The sequence below is a fragment of the Chenopodium album genome, chromosome 23, assembly GCF_948465745.1.
Source record: "Chenopodium album chromosome 23, dcCheAlbu1.1, whole genome shotgun sequence".
Classification (NCBI taxonomy): Eukaryota; Viridiplantae; Streptophyta; class Magnoliopsida; order Caryophyllales; family Amaranthaceae; genus Chenopodium; species Chenopodium album.
Window position 1 is genome coordinate 9,588,338 of NC_137856.1, and position 21,814 is coordinate 9,610,151.

The window sequence follows — 21,814 nt, forward strand, 5'->3', positions numbered from 1 at the left end:
CTTAGGATTAAGAAGAGTCTTAAACAATGAAGATGAACCAGTAGCAATCGCCATTTTCCTAGGTTTGCTAAGCTAATTACCTCTCTTTCTCTCCCTAAAAATGAGGGATTTTTCTTGTTCTTCCTTAATTGACATGATAATTTGCGCCAGATTGATGAAAAAAAAACCAAATTGATGGGAAAAAACCTTAAAGCAAGGCAAAAAATAGATATTGTTTGTAGTTTATCAACAATAAACCCTAGATTGTGAAATTGATATAAGACTTTTACACAAAGATCAGAAAATAACTTTACCCCAGTCATAGATATACCAGAAGCTGCTACAATGGAGAACTCAGAGGTACGCTTCCATGGAGGAAGCTCAATTAGAGTCTGAGAGTATGCTTCTTGTGTTCTCAAACAAAAAAATAAGAGGATGAGAGTAAAATCAAGAAAATCAAAGAAACGAAGAGTCAAGGTTCAGTGGCAAGACCGCAAATAGTATCCCAGGCCGAGGGTAATTCCAGAAGGACACTGTCCTACTGTTCATAAGGAATAGTTTCGTATATCTTCTTTCTTTTTAAAGGTTGTAGATTAGATGAACATCTTGCTTATTATTTAGGCTTAATACATTGTTTTTATAGGTCATTTTCTTGTTTTGTGTAATGTAGAATGGGAGATGAAAACATTAAACATGCATGCATGATTATTGCATTACAAGAACTCTGCGATTTACTAGAAGACAATCTTGATTCAGCAACAATATCACCAACAAGGCAACCGAGAAGAGAACTAGGGGAAAGTGGAGATCAATATATACATAGGTTGTTAACAGAAACTCCTACAGAAAGTTGAATTCAATTAAGACTTGATCAAAACATGTTTGTTCAGCTAGTGAACTTTATGATTGAAAGAGATCTACTCCATGACGCTAAGTATGTGAAAGTAGCGGAGCAAGTAGGTATATGTAGGGGTGTTAAAAAAAAACCCGACCCGGTTGTCCCAACCCGATTTCCCGATGACCCGGTAAATACCCGATGGGAAATTAAGGAGAATATTTTGTTTTTCCGGGTCGGGACATGGGCCGCACTGTGTGATACGCGGGTACCCGCTGACCCGGTAAGATTTTTTTTTTTAGGTTTTTTTTAATTTTCAATATATAATGGTAGTATAAACCTAGGGTTTTATGTTCCCCACTTTCTTTTAGCAGCCACCACACACATTCTCTCTCTGTTTGCCATCCCTTTCATCTCTCTCGCCTTCATCTTAACTCACATCCTCTCTCTCTATCTTCCATTATATTGCTCAATTTCCCTTCATCTCGTCTCACTCACACAATTGTCGGTCACCACGCGAGAGAATAGCCTTTATCAACCCAGAAAAATCGAAGCACCACAAGATCTCCGCCGACCACCGCAATGAAAACCGCGAGACAGATCTAGCCCTTGTAAACAACTTGATGAGGCCTAGTTCATATTTGATTTTGAATGAAGATGGGTTTTATACTTTTATCCCCTTTCAAAGGTTTTAAAACTTTGGCAGCCACTATTCTCTCTCCTTCCCCCTATCTCTTTCTCTCTCTCACATGGCTATCCACAAGACCAAAACACCATTGCAAAAAGGAAAAAGCTAGCAATTTACATCAAGATGTTTGAATGTGGTCTGACAATACCGAGCAAGTGGCCACACCATTGCAAATATGCTTGTAAAAAAATTATAATTTGTGTAATGAGTTTAACAGGCAGGGAGTATTATTTTTTTATTTTTAAAAAAAAATACAGTAAGTTAAAAAATTCGGGTACCCTATGACCCGTCCCGAGAAATCTGGGTACCCGAAACCCGGGTACCCGGTTTTCTCGGGTCGGGACATGGGTCGAGTTTTGAACTACCCGAAGATTCGGGTACCCGCGTTTTCGGGTACCCGAAAAGGCGGGTACCCGAATTTGAACACCCCTAGGTATATGTCTAAATATTTTAGCAAATGGACTTTCATATCGTGATGCTTCTGACAAATTTAAGCATTCTATTTCTACAATATGCAAGTATTTTAACGAAGTATTAGAAGTGTTGGTTAATTTGTCCTTCGATATCATTAGACTGCATCGTGACTTATCAGAGGTGCCTCCAGAGGTAGCTAATAGTACAAGATATTATCCTTATTTCAAGGTATAACTTCATTACTTACATTCGCTTGTTTACATTTCAATGTCAAAAGTGTAGATGTTTATTATAAAATTAATTATAAGTGTCATTATCTGCCAGGATGCTATTGGAGCTTTAGATGGAACTCTTATCGAAGCTGTTGTAAGTAATACGAATGGTGTGCCATTTCATGATCGGCATGGAAAAAAGTTGGAATGTCTTGGCTTGTTGTTCGTTTGGTAGAATTTACACATTTATTAATGTTATTTGAGAAGGAAGTGTTCATGATACCACGGCGTGGAAAGATAGTTTGGGCGATTCAAAATTTAATTTCCCTCATCCACCTCCGGGTAGACTCTAATTCTTCAATTACTTATTAAATATATATTTTTATTTGTTTTGTGTAAAATATTTTTAATCTACTTCATATTTCAGGAAAATATTATTCGGCAGATTCGGCATATCCAAATTCTCTTGGATATATGACGCTGTACATCGGGGGAATAAGAGTACATATGCCTGATTTTAGAACAATGCCACCTAAAGGATTAAAAGAACATTTTAAGAATGAAGGTGGAATGTTCATTTGGACAGTTTAAAAAAATGTGGAGGATATTACATAACATGCTACAAGTGTCACAAAAGAGTCAAATGTCAATCATTGTAGCCACTTACACACTACATAATTTTATTTGGATGCATAAGCTTGGCATACCAATCATTCAACATGATGCAAGTTTAGGAGTAGTAGATTCAACTATGTTTGCAAAATGGCGCAAGTGCGACATCATATAACACGCCAAATTTGGAGGGCTAATCGATCAGAAAGCGACAATGGAGGTGATGACAATGAAAATCAAGATAATACCGACGATGATGAAAATGAAGATCATATGGAAGTTAATGGTTAATTCACCCCAATGTTAAACTCTTATGTAATTGTGTTCTTATATTGATAAGTAGTTGAAATAATTTGAAGATATTAAACTATTGTCTTTTATCTTTTTACTATTAACATATGTTAAAATGGTACACATCTATTTATGTTTTCATTCACCTAAATCAACGGTATGCACTTGTTAATAATAATAATAATAATGATAATGATAATGATAATGATAACGATGATGATAATAATAATAATAATAATAATAATAATAATAATAATAATAATAATTGCAATAGTAGTAATAATAATATTGAGAATAATAATAATTAAAAATAGTACAATGCGATAATGATAGTAATAACATTTTAAATAAAATAATAATAATAATAATAATAATAATAATAATAATAATAAATTTATGATGATGATGATGATGATAATGATGATGATAATAATAATGATAATAATAATAATAACAACAATAAAAATAATAACAATAATAATAATAATAATAATAACAATAATAATAATAATAATAATAGTATTACTAATAATAATAATAATAATGCTAAAATCTGCTCTGCTGAAATCTACTCTGCTGAAATCTACTATGCTCTTCCCTGTCCAGAAGCTTAAAAGAATAGGGCCTCATTCTTGTATGGCGAATCTTGCTTAGTATCATGTTTAGGGTCTTTTAAATATTAGTATCATGTTTTAGTATTTTGTTAATCATGTTAGTATTATACCTAGGTTTTTACTAAAAATTGCGTATTATCATGTTTAGGATGCTTTGATTTAAAAGTTACTTTCTACATAGATATGCATGTTTGTTTTATTTTTATAACTAATTGCATGTAATTAAAATTATCCTAATAAGGTGAATTGAATGACTGATTTAAGTTTTCAGTAATCTTGTTGCATAAGTAAAGTGGTCACCATAACTAGATTTTATGTACATTAATATTTTGAAAATAGAGAAGAACCTTCCGAAAAAAGTAAAGCCTAAAAAACCCTCCCAAGGTGAAAACCTAGATGGAGCAAAAAAAAATTACATAATACTCCCTCTATTACGTAATAATTGCAATTATAGGGCATGCACAAAGTTTAATAATAAGTGGGGGTGATAAGGGAGAGAAAAAATAAAATATGTGTGAAAGTGGGGTTAGTAGAGAGAGAAACAATAGAATTAATAGTGGGTCTTTACTAAATAAGAAAGTGTTGCAATTTTTATAAAACAAACATAAAAGAAAAGTGTTGCAATTATTATGAAATAAAAGGGGTAGAGAAAGAGGGTACACTGAATATACGAAAATTAATTTTGGCACACTCCTATGTAAAAAAAAGCGTAGAATCTCACAAAGAGGTGTGCTAATATCATTTCCCTGAATATACATGCAAGCCATGTTTGATAATTGGCCTTTTGATTAGCTTTTGGCTTTTTTTTTTTTTTTTTTACATGGTCAAACAACCTAAAAAATTGTTTGGTATTTTGCTTTTCATTCATCAAAAAAACTGTCTTCTAAGCTAAATGAAAAGCTACTATGAGTTGCTTTTTTTGTTGGCTTTTGGCTTGTTAGCCCACAATGTACCTAATTAACAGCCAACAACTAACAATTAAATTTACTAAACACTTTTATAAACGAGGAAGTGCTAATGTAAGTTTGATATGTATTAGCAAATACATTTCAAACTTTAAAATATTGAAAAATATTGTAAAGCACATGGGGGTGAGAGAAAGGAGGAGAAAAATGGGCACGTAGGACCAGTTTTAACTGTACCACTGAAAGCTTATATAATATCGTTGAATATGTAGTGATACTATATTTACACGTAGGGCCTGTTCTCATTGACTGAACTCAACTGAACTGAATTGAACTGAGCTGAACTGAACTGAACTAAAATGAATATTTTATAAGAGAAGGAAATTAGGAGCTGAACTGAACTGAACTGAATTTCAACGTAAGAGAACAGACCCGTAGTTAGTACCACTAAATAAAAATACAATACCATTGAATGAATATATAGTACCATTGAATGCTCAATGATACTATTTGATCATCTAGTGATACTATTAATCACCTAGTGATACACTCTAAATGCAACATATGGGGGTGAGAGAAAGGAGGAGAGAGATGGGTAAGTGGGGCCACTTTTGAATGTACCATTGAAAGCTTAGATAATATCATTGACTACGTAGTGATATTATTTCTACACGTAGTGAGTACAATTGATTGAATATATAGTACCACTACATATGTACAACCACTGAAGGTTCAATGATACTATTTGATCATCCAGTGATACAATTGATAACCCAATGATAGCACTCTAAATTTAAAACTGCATTTACGTGAAATGACCCCAATACCCCTCCTTATGTATTTACTTGTACATCACAAACCTCCATTTAGAAGACCTCTTTATAAACATCCAATTTCAAAGAGAAAGTAATAATGTAGTTTTGTTATGCATTTGCAAATACATAACACATATAAAAATATTAAAAAGTACATGGAAGAGAGAGAAAAGAGGAGAGAGATAGGTAAGTGGGACCATTTTTGAAAAAACTTATATAATATCATTGTCTATCTAGTGATATTTTTCAACATATATTTAGTACCATTGAATGCATATATAGTACCACTACAAACATATATTGTACCACTGAATGTTCAATGGTACTTTTTGATCATCCAATGGTAGTATTAACCACCCAATGTTACTATATATATTCAAAATATGCATTTACGTGTAATTACACTCTTGCCCCTTGTCTGCATTTCTCTATACATTACGAATCTCCATAAGGATAAGCTCAATTTCAAACACCATTAAAAATAACCAAACATTTCAATTGGTCAAACAAGTCAAGTGAAACGGCCAACCGTCAATAGCCATTTGCCAAACCAAGCTGTGGCCTTTTTCCCTCTATAAAGCCACAACCAACCAAAAAAGAAAGGTGGAAGAAGCAATTAGAGAAAGAGATCCTATAAAATGGAGAAGCAAGAAACACAACCAAAAGAATGGTCCCAAAAATCATGGGAAATCCTCTCAAAAGTACGTCAAAACTCACCATTAATCCAATGCATAACAAACTTCGTATCAATGGATTTAGCAGCAAACACCCTTTTAGCAGCCGGAGCTTCGCCTGCTATGCTTCACTCAATCGACGAAATCCCTGATTTCACCCCTCAAGTTGCCGCCCTTTACATCAACGTTGGCACACTCACCGCATCTACTTTGCCGGCGATGAAGTCCGCCGCAGAAATCGCCGTGAAAAATGGGAAGCCGTGGGTGTTTGACCCTGTTGCTGCCGGTTGTTCCGGGTTCCGGTTAAGGGCTTGTTTGGACTTGCTTTTGTTGAAGCCTACTGTTGTTAGGGGTAATGGGTCTGAGATTATTGCTCTTTCTCTTGCTTCTTTTGGTGATACTAAGGTAATTGCTTGTGTTTTGAATTTGTCTGTGGGATGAGTACTCTCGAAACAGGAAGAACTTTTAGCGAAGGAGGGAGTATCGATTATTTTTTATGGAATATTGTGTTTTTTTAATTTCATTGAATTATTATTGCATGTTGGTTTGTGTTTTTAATTAATAGTTTTCAATTTTGAATTCATTATTAGGAACTTTTAATAATGTAAAGGTCTATACAACCTTATGTTTACTGATGAGAATATGTTAGTTTGATGTCGTTCATACGTGTTCAACTCTTTATTGGTGTTGGAATCTAGTTTGAGTGTGGAATTGCGGAAGATGTAGGATTTAGAAATTAGGTTGGGGAAGAGATCTACATACTTGTAATATATCTCTTAAGCGTTACTCAGACAATACTGGTGTTACTTTGAGAATCAAATGGATACATTGCTCTTCTGCTCTGTGGATTATGGACTGTTTGGTGAACTCTGTAAAAAATTTTCAGCTGCTTCATACTTTTTCGAAAATTGCATTTGGTTATAGCTTTCTTCGTCTCGCAGTATTAGTTTAATATGGTTTTTGAATATAACATTAAAAAGGTATTGGCCTTATTTTTTTTATGTGAATATGTGTCCTTCTGCTTAGGTAGTAGCTCAAAAGGTTTGCTACATTTTATAGGGTGCAGATAGCGTGCATGAATCGATGGATGCTCTAGAAGCTGCAAAATCACTGGCTCTAAAAACTGGTGCTGTTGTTGCCGTGACTGGAGCTGTGGATATTGTAACAGATGGGAAACAAGTAATTGGTGCACGCAACGGAGTGCAGACGTTGCAAAAGATAACAGCAACGGGTTGCTCTGTCACTGCTCTAATTGCTGCCTTTGTTGCTGCTGATCCAACTCATGCATTTGAAGCTACAGTTGCAGCATTATCTGTGTTTGGCATTGCTGGTGAGCTGGGTATGCAGGATGCAAAAGGTCCAGCTTCATTGCGTGTTAACTTGATTGATTCATTATATGGGCTTGATCAAGAGAGCATAATTCAGCATGCTAAAATATCCTCATTATCTTGATGCAGAAAGAGATTTTAATTGGTATTACTCTTTCCTTAGCTTAGAAAGCCTATCCTATCAAAATAAAGTTAATTGAAACTATATCTAACTTTTGTTCTGTTCTCACAAAACCTCCCAAGATCATTTTGTAGGAAACTGCAAAGTTAATTAAATAGCACATATATATATACTTTTCCTGTTAACCTTCGCATAAGAATGGGGTTTTATTCAGATAGCGAACCTTAAGTGACAATGTGGCATTATGATATGACTGGTTGTGGGAGCTGTGAATATACAATAAAAGTTAGACATGATTTTTTCTTTAGGATCGGATGGTTTGTGAATAGATCCTTCACCCTAGGGTGATTTTTTTTTTTTTTTTATTATTAATTCTCTTATTCTCTTTACACAATAATAATGTTGCTGATATGTGTAGCATATTTTTATCTACAGCATACAATATGAAGGTCAAAACTTAGTACGCATGTTTTTTCTCGTGTATGTTGGTATTCCAATAGTATGATTAATTTCTGATGAGTTGGGTGATCTGACAGTTGTTTATTTGGGAGTGCATATGCTTTATGAAAATTAGATAATACACCATGGTGCACCCGGGTAAACAAGAAAAAGGCAGAAAGAACATATAGTGTTTGATAAAGAACATACCTATGTTTAACAAAGAACATACCTTTAATATGTTCTTTGAGTATGATCAATGTGTTCTTTGAGTAAAATTATATGTTCTTTACATTATAACTTATGTGATTTAAGATATGTTGATAAACATATATGTTTTTTTGGGTTTAATAAAATAAAGTATGTTCTTTGAATTTGGCGTGTATGTTCTTTAAGGTCGTAGTGACGCCCAAATTCTATTTTTATTATCATATGTCATATTTAAATTACTTTTATTATCGTATGTTCTTTGAGCTTGATTAGTATGTTATTTAGGTATTAACTATATGTACTTTACAATATAAATTATGTTCTTTTAACATATGTTATTTTAAATTTGATATTGAAATCTTAAATTATTTTTAATTGAAAATAATATTAGAGTAAAAAAACTAAATTATTATGGGAAGTTGAATTTTTTTTTTAAGAGATAGAAAACTATTTTTTGGGGAAATGATATCTTTGGTAAGGATTTTTTTTAAGAGGTGATCAACATTGGCATGACTCGCATCCCGACTCGATCCGGCCCGAAATAGGGTAGGTTTGGGCAAACCTAAAAATGCATTTTTTAGTTAAAACTCAAACCGGGCTCGAAAAAAGCCCGAAAACCCGCTACTTTTCTACGGGTTTGGGCACGAGAAGTTATGATATGGCCTGGCCCTACTTGTAAATTTTTTCCGTTAATAATGTGTAATTTTTCAGAAAATTTTATTAAGTTTTTATCTCATTGTTTTTATTATATCTTTATGTTCTTTGGTAATGCATGTTTTTTTCAAATATAAACATGCTCTTTGTCAAATACATGTATGTTCTTTATGAAACACATGATGTTCTTTCCGCCTTTTTTTATTTATCCGGGTGAACGATGAGCACTATACACCCGTGTGTATAAACCACCGATTATATGCTTTATGCATTATCTTTCTGTAATTTTTATCATGATATTTGACCTCATAACTTATATGTCTTGTTATTTGTTTTCTTGTTAATGAAATGGAGATATTTTTAAGAGCTAGTCTAGGAGGCAAGAAAATTTGTAAACTGCAACAAACAAATGATCTTTGTCCTTGATGTATCACTTGACACAAAATGAATTGGAACATATCATGATATTGAAGATAGGGAACTTATTGTGACAATAGCCCTTTCTTTTTTGATACTTCCTCCGTTCTATTAATATTGCAACAATGGACTTTTTGCACTATTTATCACTCTTGTTTGACCATATAATATGATTTATATGTTTAAGCAAAATATAGTCACGTGGGATCTTGTTGAATTCGTCTCATAAAATACTTTCATGATATCAATTTTTTATAATTTTTACTCTTGCACAATTATAGATATTTAGCAAATAAAATGTGCTTTGGGATGCGTAATTTCCTCCTTGTTGTAATATTAATAGAACGGAGGAAGTATGATGTATGAGATGATACTCGTCTTATGAAGTCATAGGATAACTAGTCAGCTGTCTTATTTTGACTATTGATTTTAAAGACAAATCTTTTTACTTTAAACTGAGGTTTTAATTGTCATTTGATAGTCCAAGGCTTCTAACTGTTTCATCGGCATGACCAGATGTATGTGTTATTATATACGTAGTAATAAACTTTAGTGGTGTTTTCTGGTTGTTTATCCCTTGCAGTTATTTCATCACAGGTTACTAGCATTATAGATTAAAGCCTGAAAAATTGTGTAAATACTTTTCCTTCTATATGGCTTTCGGCATTGATGCCCCCCTTTTGGTTCATTTTGACTTTGTTTTTTGAAAATAATTGGCTGTAGGTTACTAGAAAGTGTACCTGAACCTTTCTAAAACCCAGCAAACAGGGAGTTGAGGGTGGTGGTGATGGTAATTGTGGTTGTTGTTATTGACTAGGTGGTCTGGGATGGATTTAAAATTTTAAAATAATACAATTACATTCATGTGGGAAAGATGTATTATATTACACAAGTAGAATGAATTACACACTTTCTTTGACTCTCATTCTTACTGTAAAGACAGGAAAACTAGAGACCATAACACAAACAAAACCAAAGCACAAATAGATACAAGATGACCTTTAGTAGCCCCTTCCTTTCTTTTAGTACTTGAGATGGACAAGAAGTCTGAGCAACGCCTCTGCTCCGTCTGTAACATGCTGTCCAGATGGTATCAATGGGCGAAGCTCAGCGAACCCACAAGCGTTCTTGAACTTTCCTGTGCCTCCTGTCACTGATAGCCTAGAATATGGACTTCCAATCCTGTAAATACCATAGAAATTGATACTATCCCCATATTCGCCTCCCTCCAGCATAGCAGTGAATGCCATCATTTGTGTATTTCCCATAGCCGAACTTGCTACATAAACACCTTGAGCAGTTCCAACTGTCTGTGAACCCAAGTCAGGAGAAGTTGTCAGAATATCATCAATAACTGTAATAGTTCCGAACCCAAGGCCTAAACCGTCAGGTAAAAGCTGTGCTGTGTTGATGTTCTTCTGATTGTTGTTGTTGTTATTGTTGTTAGATCCAGCAAAGGCGGTACCAGCCAACCCCGTTCCCAATGGGACGCCACCATTCATGTTTGGCATCGACCCATCACTGTTAGGGATGGCCACGCCATTTTTGGGAGTAAAAAACCCAAGTGGTCTAGCAAAAGGAACCTGCCCACTGTAGATGTTCCCAAGAAGCCCTGTGATTGGCCGGGCTGTGGGATTACTTCCTCCAAGAATGTCGTGCATGTACAACTCAATGACCGGAGTTTCAGGGGATGCAACAGCTTTTGCTGTGTGCATAGTCCCTAGTAGCAGCATCATAACAAACAATGACATGGTTGATTTCTTGATCATGTTTTCCAGACCAATACGTTGTCGTTCGAGAGAAATTTTGTGTGCGGGATCGATGATCACTCGAATGTATGTTTTAAAGGATTATTGGTTGAATGATATTGGTATGGAAAGAGGAGATTATATAGGTAAGGTAAGGGGGGTTTATGAGATGATTATGGAGTTGGTGTATAAACCAAAATGAAGTGCAGTTGTTAAACTTGTATCACAAAAGAATATATACAGCGCATTTTAGTGCGAAATTAGAAGTTATTTTTTTCATTAGGTGATATTGAGGGCTTAAATGTGTCCAGTACAACAAAACCATTCATACCTTTTTTTTTATTAGCTAGAATTACTCAATTTTGGAAGGTAGTGAACTCAGTGAACAAAAGAGATAATAAAATACTGTTACTATAATATAAAAAAATTAATTAATAAAGAAAGATCGTAATCTTTACTATGATAGAAGTCAAAATATTATGGAGCAGGGGAATTGAAAGCAAAATAAAATTATTTGATACATCAACCAAAACCCTTTTTTTTTTTAATAAACAAAAATACTAAAAATTTGCTGCAGCCAGGGTTAATACAAAAACCAAAATTAAGAACTGGCCACATTTTGAGATACTTTTTATACAAATAAAATAAAATAAAATAACATAAATAAAAATAAAATAAAAATTAAAAAAAAAAAAATAAACAAAACAAAATCATCAATTTTATACTGGAGAGTTAAAAGCAAAATAAAAAGTACTAGTATATCAAAATGTGGCCAGTTCTTAATTTTGTCGAATTTGGCAAACCATTTTTTTCTTTTTATACTAATATTGTAATTCAAACTTAATTGAGTTCCTTTATAAGGCTTAAAGTTGTCAAATATAATTTGTATTAATTTACAAATTAAGGGTTTGTTCATATTTACTGAGCTGAACTGAACTGAACTGATTGAAGCTGAACTGAACTGAACTGAACTGATTAGAACTGAACTAAACTGAACTGAATTGAGCTGAAATGAATATTTTATGTGAGAGGAAAATTAAGAGCTGAAGTGAACTGAACTGAACTGAAATTAAGTAAATGTGAACAGGCCCTTAGTCTAATTGATTCGAGGCATATTTTAAAATTGCTTATAGCGGATCAACATGTGTATACAAATTTGAATTTGAATTTGAATTTTATTTTGGTTATTATTAAAAATACGTTTGGATTGTAACATTTTATGCAAATACATTAAAGAGACCTATTCATTTTAAGTGTTTTGGCGTTCATCACCCTATTTAGCTAGGGGTTTTGATAAAGCAGGCTGAATTAGAAATGGACCAGATCGAACTAAAGAGAACTGATACGATTTTCAGGTTAAAAAAAAAATTAAATTTGCAGTCTTTGGTTCAGTATAGTCCAAAAGCTCTTAAAAGTTGGTCATGGATCGGATTGTTTTTTTGTTTAAAACTAGCTTTTTGCCCGGAAGTCCCGGGTCGTTATAAGATAACATATCAATCGCCAATAAGCATTATTTAATTTTAAACGGGTTAAAATTATATTACTTTGATACTATAAAAGTAAAACAATGTAATCAAGCAATCGCACGAGCCAAGCTTTAAACAAAAATTTAGTATGTGATTAGTTAAAAAAATAATACGAGAAAAAAATAACATGTAACACATGTAACAAAAAGAAATGATGAATTATTAGTGCATGTAACTTAATTATTGCTCTGTAAAAAATAAATAAAAATAAATAAAACCAACTTAATTATTAATTTATTACTCAATAGTAAGGTAATTGTTATATTAAGGTGATTGAATAGACATAATAATAATAATAATAATAATAATAATAATAATAATAATAGAGCTTAGAAGATAGGTTTGTCAACTTGTCATGTCATTACTCATGGTGACGCTAAGTTATAATGAATGAAGGGTTAAAAATGTCAATGACATGTTGTCCATTTGAATTATAATAACATTATTGTAGGTTATGAATAAAAACCTTTATGATTAGTGTTGTTTGGGAAGTTTATACTTCAACAATCCCCTCAAATGTAAGGTACCTTAAATTTGGTCTCATGGGAAGTTTATACTATAGCACATTTTTTCACTCTCCCTTACATGGACCCACTCAATTTGGCCTGGTGTACTTATTACCTCTATATCGTGGGTTTGTCTCTGATACCATGTTAAATAAGTCAGACCCACAATTGGGACCTTTAATGGCCCTAATGTACTTTAGGGCAAATTGAATGGGTCCATGTGAGGGAGAGTGTGAAAATGCACTGTAGCCCCATGAAACATCACATGTGATCAGATGGAAAAAAAGGGATCTTACATGTTAGGGGGAGTGTTGAGGCATAGCCTTTCCAAACAACACATGTAAGTGTTCCGCATTGATGAAAAATGAGAGAGTTAAACATTTTGTAAGGCTAATGGGTTACTTCTCCTATTGTCATATGATTTTGAGATGGAACCTCCTTTGTAAAGTATGCTCTTTTTTGGTTGTGGGTGTGGCCTAGACCCATATTTAACATATTATATGACCTATTTTATGTTAATGTTTAAAGGTTAACTTGACACATGTAAACCCGATATTGTTTCCACCCAAAGTTAACTTGTGTAAACTGTGACCTATTATCCTTGATATCCAACCTTATATAAATTATAAGTTTATAACCCATGAAGTTTTTTTAAGCAAAAAAATATACAATCCGTTGATCATTGACAACCTACAAGTCTACAACTCGTTCAAATCTGCCCTTTAACATCCAGCTACTTGATTTATTACAAGATTGAGATACAGAAGAACATATTATCTGCATTCATGAATGTTATGTATAAAAGATATCTATGAAAGTTACCAGAAAATGCTGGCAAGTGGAAGTCGAATAGGCAAAATGCATAGCCTGATCTAAATTCTATTTCATTCGAGTATTTTGGCACCAATCAATAACAATGGCATGAAAAAATGATTTTTCTCTTAGCTGATGAATAACTGACTAAGAGAAAAATAAGAACAAAGAATGGATACATATCTACTGGCACTCGCGCTATGAATGTCTATTGCTTCCTGCACCCCTTGTAATTCAGGTTCAAGCACTCACAACACCGAAGCCACATAGCTCAGATTCCTCCCAAATAACATTATCTTTCCAAACTTACAACACTGTTATCTACGATGAAGCTGTTAGCATCTCTGATTTGGTTGCATAGCTCCGTCATCCATGATCTTGGCTTGTCTCACAACAGGTGATATTAATTTCCACACTGTATAGACAAGTTAAAGAGAAATTAGCAGCTTCAGCGAAAAAACGTTTGAACTTCAGACTGCTTTATTAATTCTTCACTCTGTTAACCTCAAATTTACGGTACTACAAGGCAAGTTCACTAAAGATTACTAATACTTTCTTTGTTGTTCGAGGTTTGTGTATGGCCTTAGTTAATTGATATGTGGAAATTGCAATTTGAAATTTGTTCTAGTGGAAGATATTGTCTCATACGAAGTATTAAAAATCAGTTAAAAAGAGTTGATAGACAGTAACAGCAAATCATTTTTCCTGCATGAACAAAGCTAGTACTGATTTCAGCTAAAGAACATCTAATAGCTGTTTTCTGTAAAGATGCTGAAATCTCTTGGTGATAAGTTGTCTGCAAACTAAAATGAAAATTCGCGTTCAAGAGTTTATAAGCACTCACTGTATATGGTGGCTGCAAACCACTCGTTGATGATTTTCACCCAAGTGCTTGCCCATCCAACGTCAATACTCCACCTGATCACGACAAGAACATTATGCAGTCAGTAATAAGATAAGGCGGTTGGCCAACTTATAGATCAAATATGATCGAGTATTTACTTTTTAGTAGAGCTGTTGAGGTCCCAACTTATGAATAGCATTGCAAAATACATGGCTCCTAAGGAAAACACCAGATGGAAGAATCCATATTTATACGGAATATCATCCTCTTCTTGAACTTCCACTTTGCGAAACTGTAAAAAAAATATGCAAGAGAATTTTTCCTGTCAGCTAATTGCACATAAGTATCACACAAGCTCAAAGACATTTTCAAAGCCTCCCTGATACAGCCAGCTATTTCATAGAATGTAGGCATATTTTCAGTACAGCAGAATTAGTAGATACTCAACTTTGGTTGTTTGAAGAAAGGGAAGTATAATTTACCTGAAATGACTCAGAATCTATTCCTGTTGAGAAGGTTGCCATTACTATTGCACAAATTCCGATGAAGAAGCTCTGGAGAAGATAGAATGATGTTAGATACCAAGAGCCAAAACTAGGAATCATAATGGCATCCGGGAAACATAACAAATAAAATATAGAAAAAGAAATTGTATAGCTGAACTTTTGAAGCACAGTTCATCTTTATCTTGAAATATTATTCTAAATGAAGTTGGAGCTAATAGCAAGACAAGCAGATGCACTAAAAATACCAATTATCTACTGCTGGTTCAACAACTGCTAAAACTTAAGAAATGCTATATATGTCGAAGATTACTTAACCATTTACTACATATACCACAATCTCAATGTTCTTGCGACAGTGTATTCAAATTAAAGTCTATCATACCAAAATTTCAGCCAAAGGATACTTCAGACGAGAATCATATTAGAGATTGAGAGTGTTGACAGTGTTCTAACTTTTTTTAGCAGCCTTATCCTCAAACAAACATGTCGTATTTCTTCCTTATTAGCAGTCACAGAAATTCAAAAGCTCAAAGAGTCAAAGATCAAACTCATACACCATGTCTTCTAGGAAAAGAGAACATGCATATGACAAAAAAGGTGAAAGAGCAAATCCTAACAATATATAAAAGGCTAATGTCTTTTCATCATTTCTAACTTAGCCAAAGGAAAAGAGAAGGTTTAAGCAAGGAAATTAAAATTCAGGAAAACAGGACAGTTTCAATGCAAGTTCTATCGAATAACTTCAGGAAGCAGAAGAAGTCATACAAGCACGGTCATCCAATCGTGATGTCCATCTGCTTGCTTCTGTGGACTGCACTTTTCTCCAGCAGGCTCACTGCAAACATATATTCTCTCATTAATAAGAAAAAAAATCAGATTCATAGAACACTGAGTTTAAAATCAACAGAAGGATAAGCAATTACTTATATATCTTGACAATTTACACAATCAAGACAATGCAGTAGGTTAAGGACTAATCTATGACACATGTTCCTCGTACCATCATTTCACCTTAAGTATCTATGTTAACTGATTGATACTCCAACTTTAGGATGGATACTTGATAGTTGATACACCATTTTGGACTAGCATCATTGAAATAATTAAATAGGTGAATTTAATACTTGAAGTATGGCCTCTGTATGTCTTCGATGGTAAGGATATGGAACTCTTTATATATACATGGCTCTAAACCATATAAAAATAATAACATAATACCATACCTTAGTTGTAAGGGCAATCTAGAGAGGCTCAAGCAAGTCTAGTTATGAGTAAGTCGAGTCCAAGTAATATAGTCTAAGTCCCTTGTATAACATTCAATGGTGAGGATGACTTCTTCATTTTTTAAACCAGATAACAAAGGATGGGGAGATAAAACGAGTAGAACCATTACTATAAGGGAATTCTATGAAGTCCATAAAGTCTAGTTATGAAGCTAAATTTCACTTTCCATAGTTAGTTGTTTGTAATTATTCCGAAAATCAGCATAAGCATCTTACCTCCTGATGGCAGACCAACAAAGAAAGACAACATAAGCAGCCATGATTCCAGAAGATAGAAGACCTCTGTTGACCTGATCCAACAATTTAGCATATCATCAACAAATGATACATTCACAGTCAAAAGCAGTGCACATAAAAATGGACCAATATCATTGGGGAAAGAATAATACTTGTAGAAATGATCTGTACCTTCGAATGTAATGAGATAAGCATCATTACAATAAGCAAAACTGCCGTCCACGTGATAAAAAATATGTTGAGTGTGCAGGAAGGTCTTGGAACATACAAGATATATAGGGCAACAACTCCACAGATAGAAGCTACATAAAAAACTGTTGACATGAACAATCCAAGGGAGCAGCTAGCACAAAAAACGAATGCAAATCAGCAAGTTTTATATAACTAAGCTTATATCGCAAATTAAACAGTAAACTGACTAAGAAATGAGAATAGGCCATACATTTAAATAAGCAAAAACAAAAAAGGAAGATACGTTCTATGTATGATACATATGCTTGACATAGAAGTAGCTAACTACAACGCGAACAAAGCTCTCACAATTTTTTTTATGATTCAACGTCCTATTCTCCAGTGGAAAAGATAATTCAGTTGGGATTAGTAGTTCAAATGAAGCATGAAGGAGCCTCACAATTGTAATTTTGCTCCATCTAGACATGTATATATCAAAAGGAATATCTTTGTTTGACTACTTTAAGCTGTAATGAAAGTTGAATTATGACATCATGAAATATTTTGCTATATAGTATCTTTTGAGTCACTGTTTTAATGTTTTGTCTACCTGTCCTACTCCATCATACAAAGGGAGCATAAATCTCAGAACTAATGTAATGTTTTCATTCGCAAAAGTTAATGACAGCAGAGCATAGACAAGTTTTTTACAAGAACATAGATATGTTTTTAAGAGATTGTTTTCTGAAGCTAGAATTCCGGATTTAATGATTTCTGAGCCTGCTTTTTTTCACTCAACCAATATTATTTGATCAATATTAAGAAACTTTAAGTCACACCTTTGCTTCAATTTCACATCAGGCATCCAGTAGTTGTTCCACCATGCTATAAATTGAATCACACTAATGAGTTGGAGAGCAAGAAATATCCTACAAAAAGAATTCACAAGAAAGAAAGTGGTCAATGTATCCAAGAAATTATATAAAGAAGCAAGTCAGAAAATTTTTAAACAAAAATACCAAGGAATATGAAAGTTATCTTGTAATTGTTGCAACTTGAGGATTGTATCGGTTCTGGTGCAAACATTATTTTAGACTAAAGGCGATAACAGTTGTTCATCGATTCAGGAAAAAAGAGCTATGCTAATTTGCTAATCGATAATGAAACCAAATTGCATAAAGGCTTGTTAGACCATCCTCTAAGAATGCAACAATGTTTTATTTCACTACTTATTGATAACTCAATAAATTTCTTCCGCAGTTACACAACAGAATCTGGCCACATTGCTAGTGAAAGAGAAAAGGCATGATGAACAAGAAAGAAAATTTTCTAGGAGAATTTTATTTTGATTTTGTAAGATATGTCAAATAGATCAATATTAAAGGGATATATTGTAGGTTTTTATGTTGTGAATAGACTCTAGCATTGTCAAATAAACAAGGGTAGGGTAAAGTTAGAAGAATACCCTGCACCAATACGAGCAAACTCGCCTGCAAAAAAAAAAAAAAAAAAAAAAAAAAAAAAAAAAAGGCCTTGATTAATTCTTCTATCATAGATGAAGGCATGTAGTAGTTAAAGGCAAAAACTTTAATTTTTTACATAATACACTTCCAGCTCTCAGAAGGAAGAGATAAGCTCTAAATTCTATATTTCTACTCGAATCATGAGATTTCTGACAATCGGATTATAGGCTGAAATGACATTTCCTGATTAGTACTTACCATAGAAGTGAATGAATTCTGAAGGGAGGAAGAACGGAGACATCATTGATATAACTAACAGGACGCATTTTACTGGCCACCAACCAGCATGCCAAGCATTACGAACTTCTTGTAGCTTGCTTGTTTTTACTGTTGTGAGAAACATCAGAGCAAAAAATATCTGATTAAAGGTTAAGGGTTCTAGCAAAGAATTTAAACCTCTTGAAACATAATTTTCAAGACTGGTGACAGCCTGATAGAGATATACTCTTTTCATTTTTACGCGCTTTTAAGATAGAATCTTTGTCTTTGACTATTGCACAGAAATTGCAAGTATATATGACTTCACTTTACAACCAGGAAAAATCTGATGTTATGATGAACAAGTTGATATTGCAGAAATCAATTCGTTAATATTGAAAAGGGATACGAAGCATCCAAAGCTGATCCGAAGGACACCAATTGTTTGAATGCAGTCATGACCTCCAATTCCACAGGTTCTTAGAACTACATGAGAACAAAAAACCTCATCAGCAAATATCACTTGTTAAGGGCTAAACATCTTGATGTCAATCTAGATCAGATTAATTCCTTAAACAATAATTTAAACTCTTCTGAATGTTGTTGAAATCAACACAAATAGTCACATCCATAGTCAAAACTGATTCATGATAATCTGCAGCAGCTCAAAGAGCAGTTCAAATACATATGACGATCAGCCTCAAAGGTGACCGGGTATGGAGAATCCAATTATATCCTATGACTCTATTTAATCAATAAGACAATCTGATACCTCAAGAATCAATGCTTAAACTTGACAGTTTGATAATGAACCTTGCATATTCGAAATGTATTTGAAAAATGAAAACCATATCATAAACAAAATGACTGGGGTAGCAAACCATGCACAACAAACCTGCAGTATATATGCTGCACAAAGAAACTCTCAAACTAGAAGAAAAATTCAGAGAACTAAGAAGTGAAGTCAAAAACATACATAGTGTATCTTCATCTTTACATATTCTATAATTCTAGTCTCATACAGTGATCTTGTTAAGTCTCAAATATAAAAATGACCCCTATATAGAAATAAATAATTTTAAAAAAAACAATTAATAAAACACAAACATTCATATTTGGCTGGCCACACCATGTGGGCAGCCAGTATATGTGGCAGGCCACACTGTGTGAGCAGCCACAATATAATTTTTTTTTTTTTTTGGAAGAATGGTTGATTGGTTGGGGTTACTTGGTCAGGGGTTATTCAGTCAGTCAGAATTTACTCACTCGATCAGGGGTTACTCAATCAGTATGGGGTTACTCACTTGGTCAGGGATTACTCAGTTAGAGGTTACTCAGTCGATTAGGAGTTATTTGGTCAGGGTTACTCAGTCGGCTAGGGGTTACTCAGTCAGTCAAGGGTTACCTAGGTTACTCGTGTGTTAGCTGGCCACACCAGCCACTCAGCCACACACAAAAGTTGCTACTGGTAAAAACAATTTGCAATTGGACAAAGGTAAATCGTCAATTGAATAAGTAATTTCTAGTTAAATGAAGAATTAGCAGTTTTGACTTAAATTAAGTATTTAAATGAACACCTAATTCAATTATTTAGATAATAGGAACCAAAGAGGTCAATTCCAATTGATCAAAACCGCCAATTGAGGTTTTCAAAATAATATACGTCATATAATGAATCAAAAATTGGTTAAACTTGTTAAAATCATGATAATTTGGTTCAAGGTAAAATTACTACTTTTAACTAAGGGAGCTAGTAAAGAAATTCAAAAAATTGATGTTTTGAACTGCTGACGTGGACAATATTCAATATATCATTAAATTATGTTAAAGAGGGATGTTGTTAGGGAGATTTAACATCTTCTAGCATTCTCTATGAAAATCCTTCCAAATATAATTTGGTAAAAACAAAAGAACATCTAGAATAACACTTAAAATTGTTCCCATTACTAGCACTAAGTATGACATTGCCATCTCCTACAAAACTGTATGTTCATAACCATGTATTGCACAATAATAAAATATAACACAAAAAAATGAAAATTTTCAAAAATAAAAGTAGTAATGAGAGCTTACAATGATCTTGTGGGATAATCCTTTGAATATAATCACGAATAAACCACGCGACGAAATTGGTGATCAAGAAGATAACTCCATAGTAATACCGAACTCTTAATGACTTACTCCTCTCTACAGAAATATCAACCGTTTTTTTCTGCTGATTTCTAGACAATTCTTGCAAGTAAACTGCTTCAGATACCCTTATACCTGTATTTTCCCCTGTCATTCCTGTAATACTGACCCATTATCAAAATTTCATTGAAATTCAACTACAATCAAATAAACCCATTCTAATTAAAACACTTAAACACAATAATTGTTCAATTTACATTCCAACGGTAACTTATCACAATTTTGAAAATTAAATGAACTGAAATATTACAAATTACAACTGTCTGAACTATGAAGCAAAACTGGGAAACTATCTACTGATATACTACTTCCTTTGGTCCGGACTTAGCTGTCAGTCGTTTCAGTTAATATGAACTGATTCCGGACTATCAACGTGAAAATTAATTCCGAACAGGCAGCATTATATGGGTAGAGTAAGATTTAAGAATATGAAAGTGAAGCATCAAATATACATACCTTTGGTTGGTTCTTCCTCTGTGTTTGTAGTTAGTACTAGTTTGAAAGAGTAAAAGAACCAATTACCAAACCATTCACATTTCACATGGCACTTTTTCTATCTTATATAGTAAAGGAGTGGTTTGGTTAAAATGTTTTGTAGTCCCCACAAATTGGAAAGTTCGAAAATGGTTCAAATAAATACCAAATAGACTATAAAATTAATGTTGGAGCGTAAATGTTTTATTTAGTTTGTACTAGGATAAAAATAATCTTAGCTTCAAATTATCAAATAGACAAATACCATCCATTTAAAAGGTTCTCATGTCATATATTATAAATTATAAAATCAATTAGAGAGCTTTTACAATTAATTATCTTTACATAAAAATTTGTAAATTTGTGTTATAAGTGCCCATAAAATTAATCAATAAATTTATGTAAAGATACCTTTCTCATGAGTAGAAATAGAATAGATGGCAAACCCTTAACATTTAATAAACTAGAATGTAAATGTGGATTCGTGGTAATGTATGGAATATATTTTTTGTTAAATTAATAGACAAAGACTATTTGATAATTTTTACTTTGATTTTAATTTTAAGATTTAGGGCTTGTTCACATTTG

The 21,814-nt window shown here is 33.3% G+C and overlaps 2 protein-coding genes and 1 pseudogene across 3 annotated transcripts; 1 reads left to right on the plus strand and 2 right to left on the minus strand.

The window, feature by feature from the left end:
* The first annotated feature begins 5,984 nt into the window (after positions 1–5,984).
* Positions 5,985–11,287, plus strand: LOC145607705 (hydroxyethylthiazole kinase-like). Of its 2 annotated transcripts, XM_081663299.1 has the most exons (3): positions 5,985–6,444; positions 7,099–7,512; positions 10,655–11,287. In XM_081663299.1, the coding sequence occupies exons 1-2, from the start codon at positions 6,004–6,006 to the stop codon at positions 7,489–7,491; spliced, it is 834 nt and encodes a 277-aa protein (XP_081519425.1). In that variant the 5' UTR covers positions 5,985–6,003; the 3' UTR covers positions 7,492–7,512; positions 10,655–11,287. The 2 variants fall into 2 exon arrangements, with proteins under 2 accessions (XP_081519425.1, XP_081519424.1); XM_081663298.1 differs by lacking the exon at positions 10,655–11,287 and having other exon boundaries at positions 7,099–8,096.
* Positions 8,319–10,976, minus strand: LOC145607707 (dirigent protein 18 pseudogene; annotated as a pseudogene).
* Positions 11,288–13,832: 2,545 nt separating the features above from the next.
* LOC145608758 (uncharacterized) lies at positions 13,833–21,265 on the minus strand. Its single transcript, XM_081664360.1, has 13 exons — positions 21,209–21,265; positions 20,636–20,848; positions 18,972–19,048; positions 18,563–18,722; positions 18,307–18,331; positions 17,681–17,770; positions 16,842–17,013; positions 16,650–16,723; positions 15,916–15,985; positions 15,127–15,198; positions 14,803–14,936; positions 14,645–14,718; positions 13,833–14,215 (listed from the first exon to the last, which is right to left on the minus strand). Exons 2-13 carry the CDS (start codon positions 20,844–20,846, stop codon positions 14,136–14,138), a joined length of 1,239 nt encoding a protein of 412 aa, XP_081520486.1. The 5' UTR covers positions 20,847–20,848; positions 21,209–21,265; the 3' UTR covers positions 13,833–14,135.
* Between the last annotated feature and the right edge of the window lie 549 nt (positions 21,266–21,814).

Excerpts from the sequence above, each read along its gene's own strand:
- LOC145608758 (XM_081664360.1), bottom strand. The coding sequence starts at position 20,846 with ATGACAGGGGAAAATACAGGTATAAGGGTATCTGAAGCAGTTTACTTG. Across the intron at positions 16,724-16,841 it reads TTATCTCATTACATTCGAAG|GTCAACAGAGGTCTTCTATC; the intron begins GTACAGATCATT and ends TTGTTGGATCAG. Across the intron at positions 15,199-15,915 it reads ACGATTGGATGACCGTGCTT|AGCTTCTTCATCGGAATTTG; the intron begins GTATGACTTCTT and ends TATCTTCTCCAG.
- LOC145607705 (XM_081663299.1), top strand. The coding sequence starts at position 6,004 with ATGGAGAAGCAAGAAACACAACCAAAAGAATGGTCCCAAAAATCATGG. Across the intron at positions 6,445-7,098 it reads CTTCTTTTGGTGATACTAAG|GGTGCAGATAGCGTGCATGA; the intron begins GTAATTGCTTGT and ends TACATTTTATAG.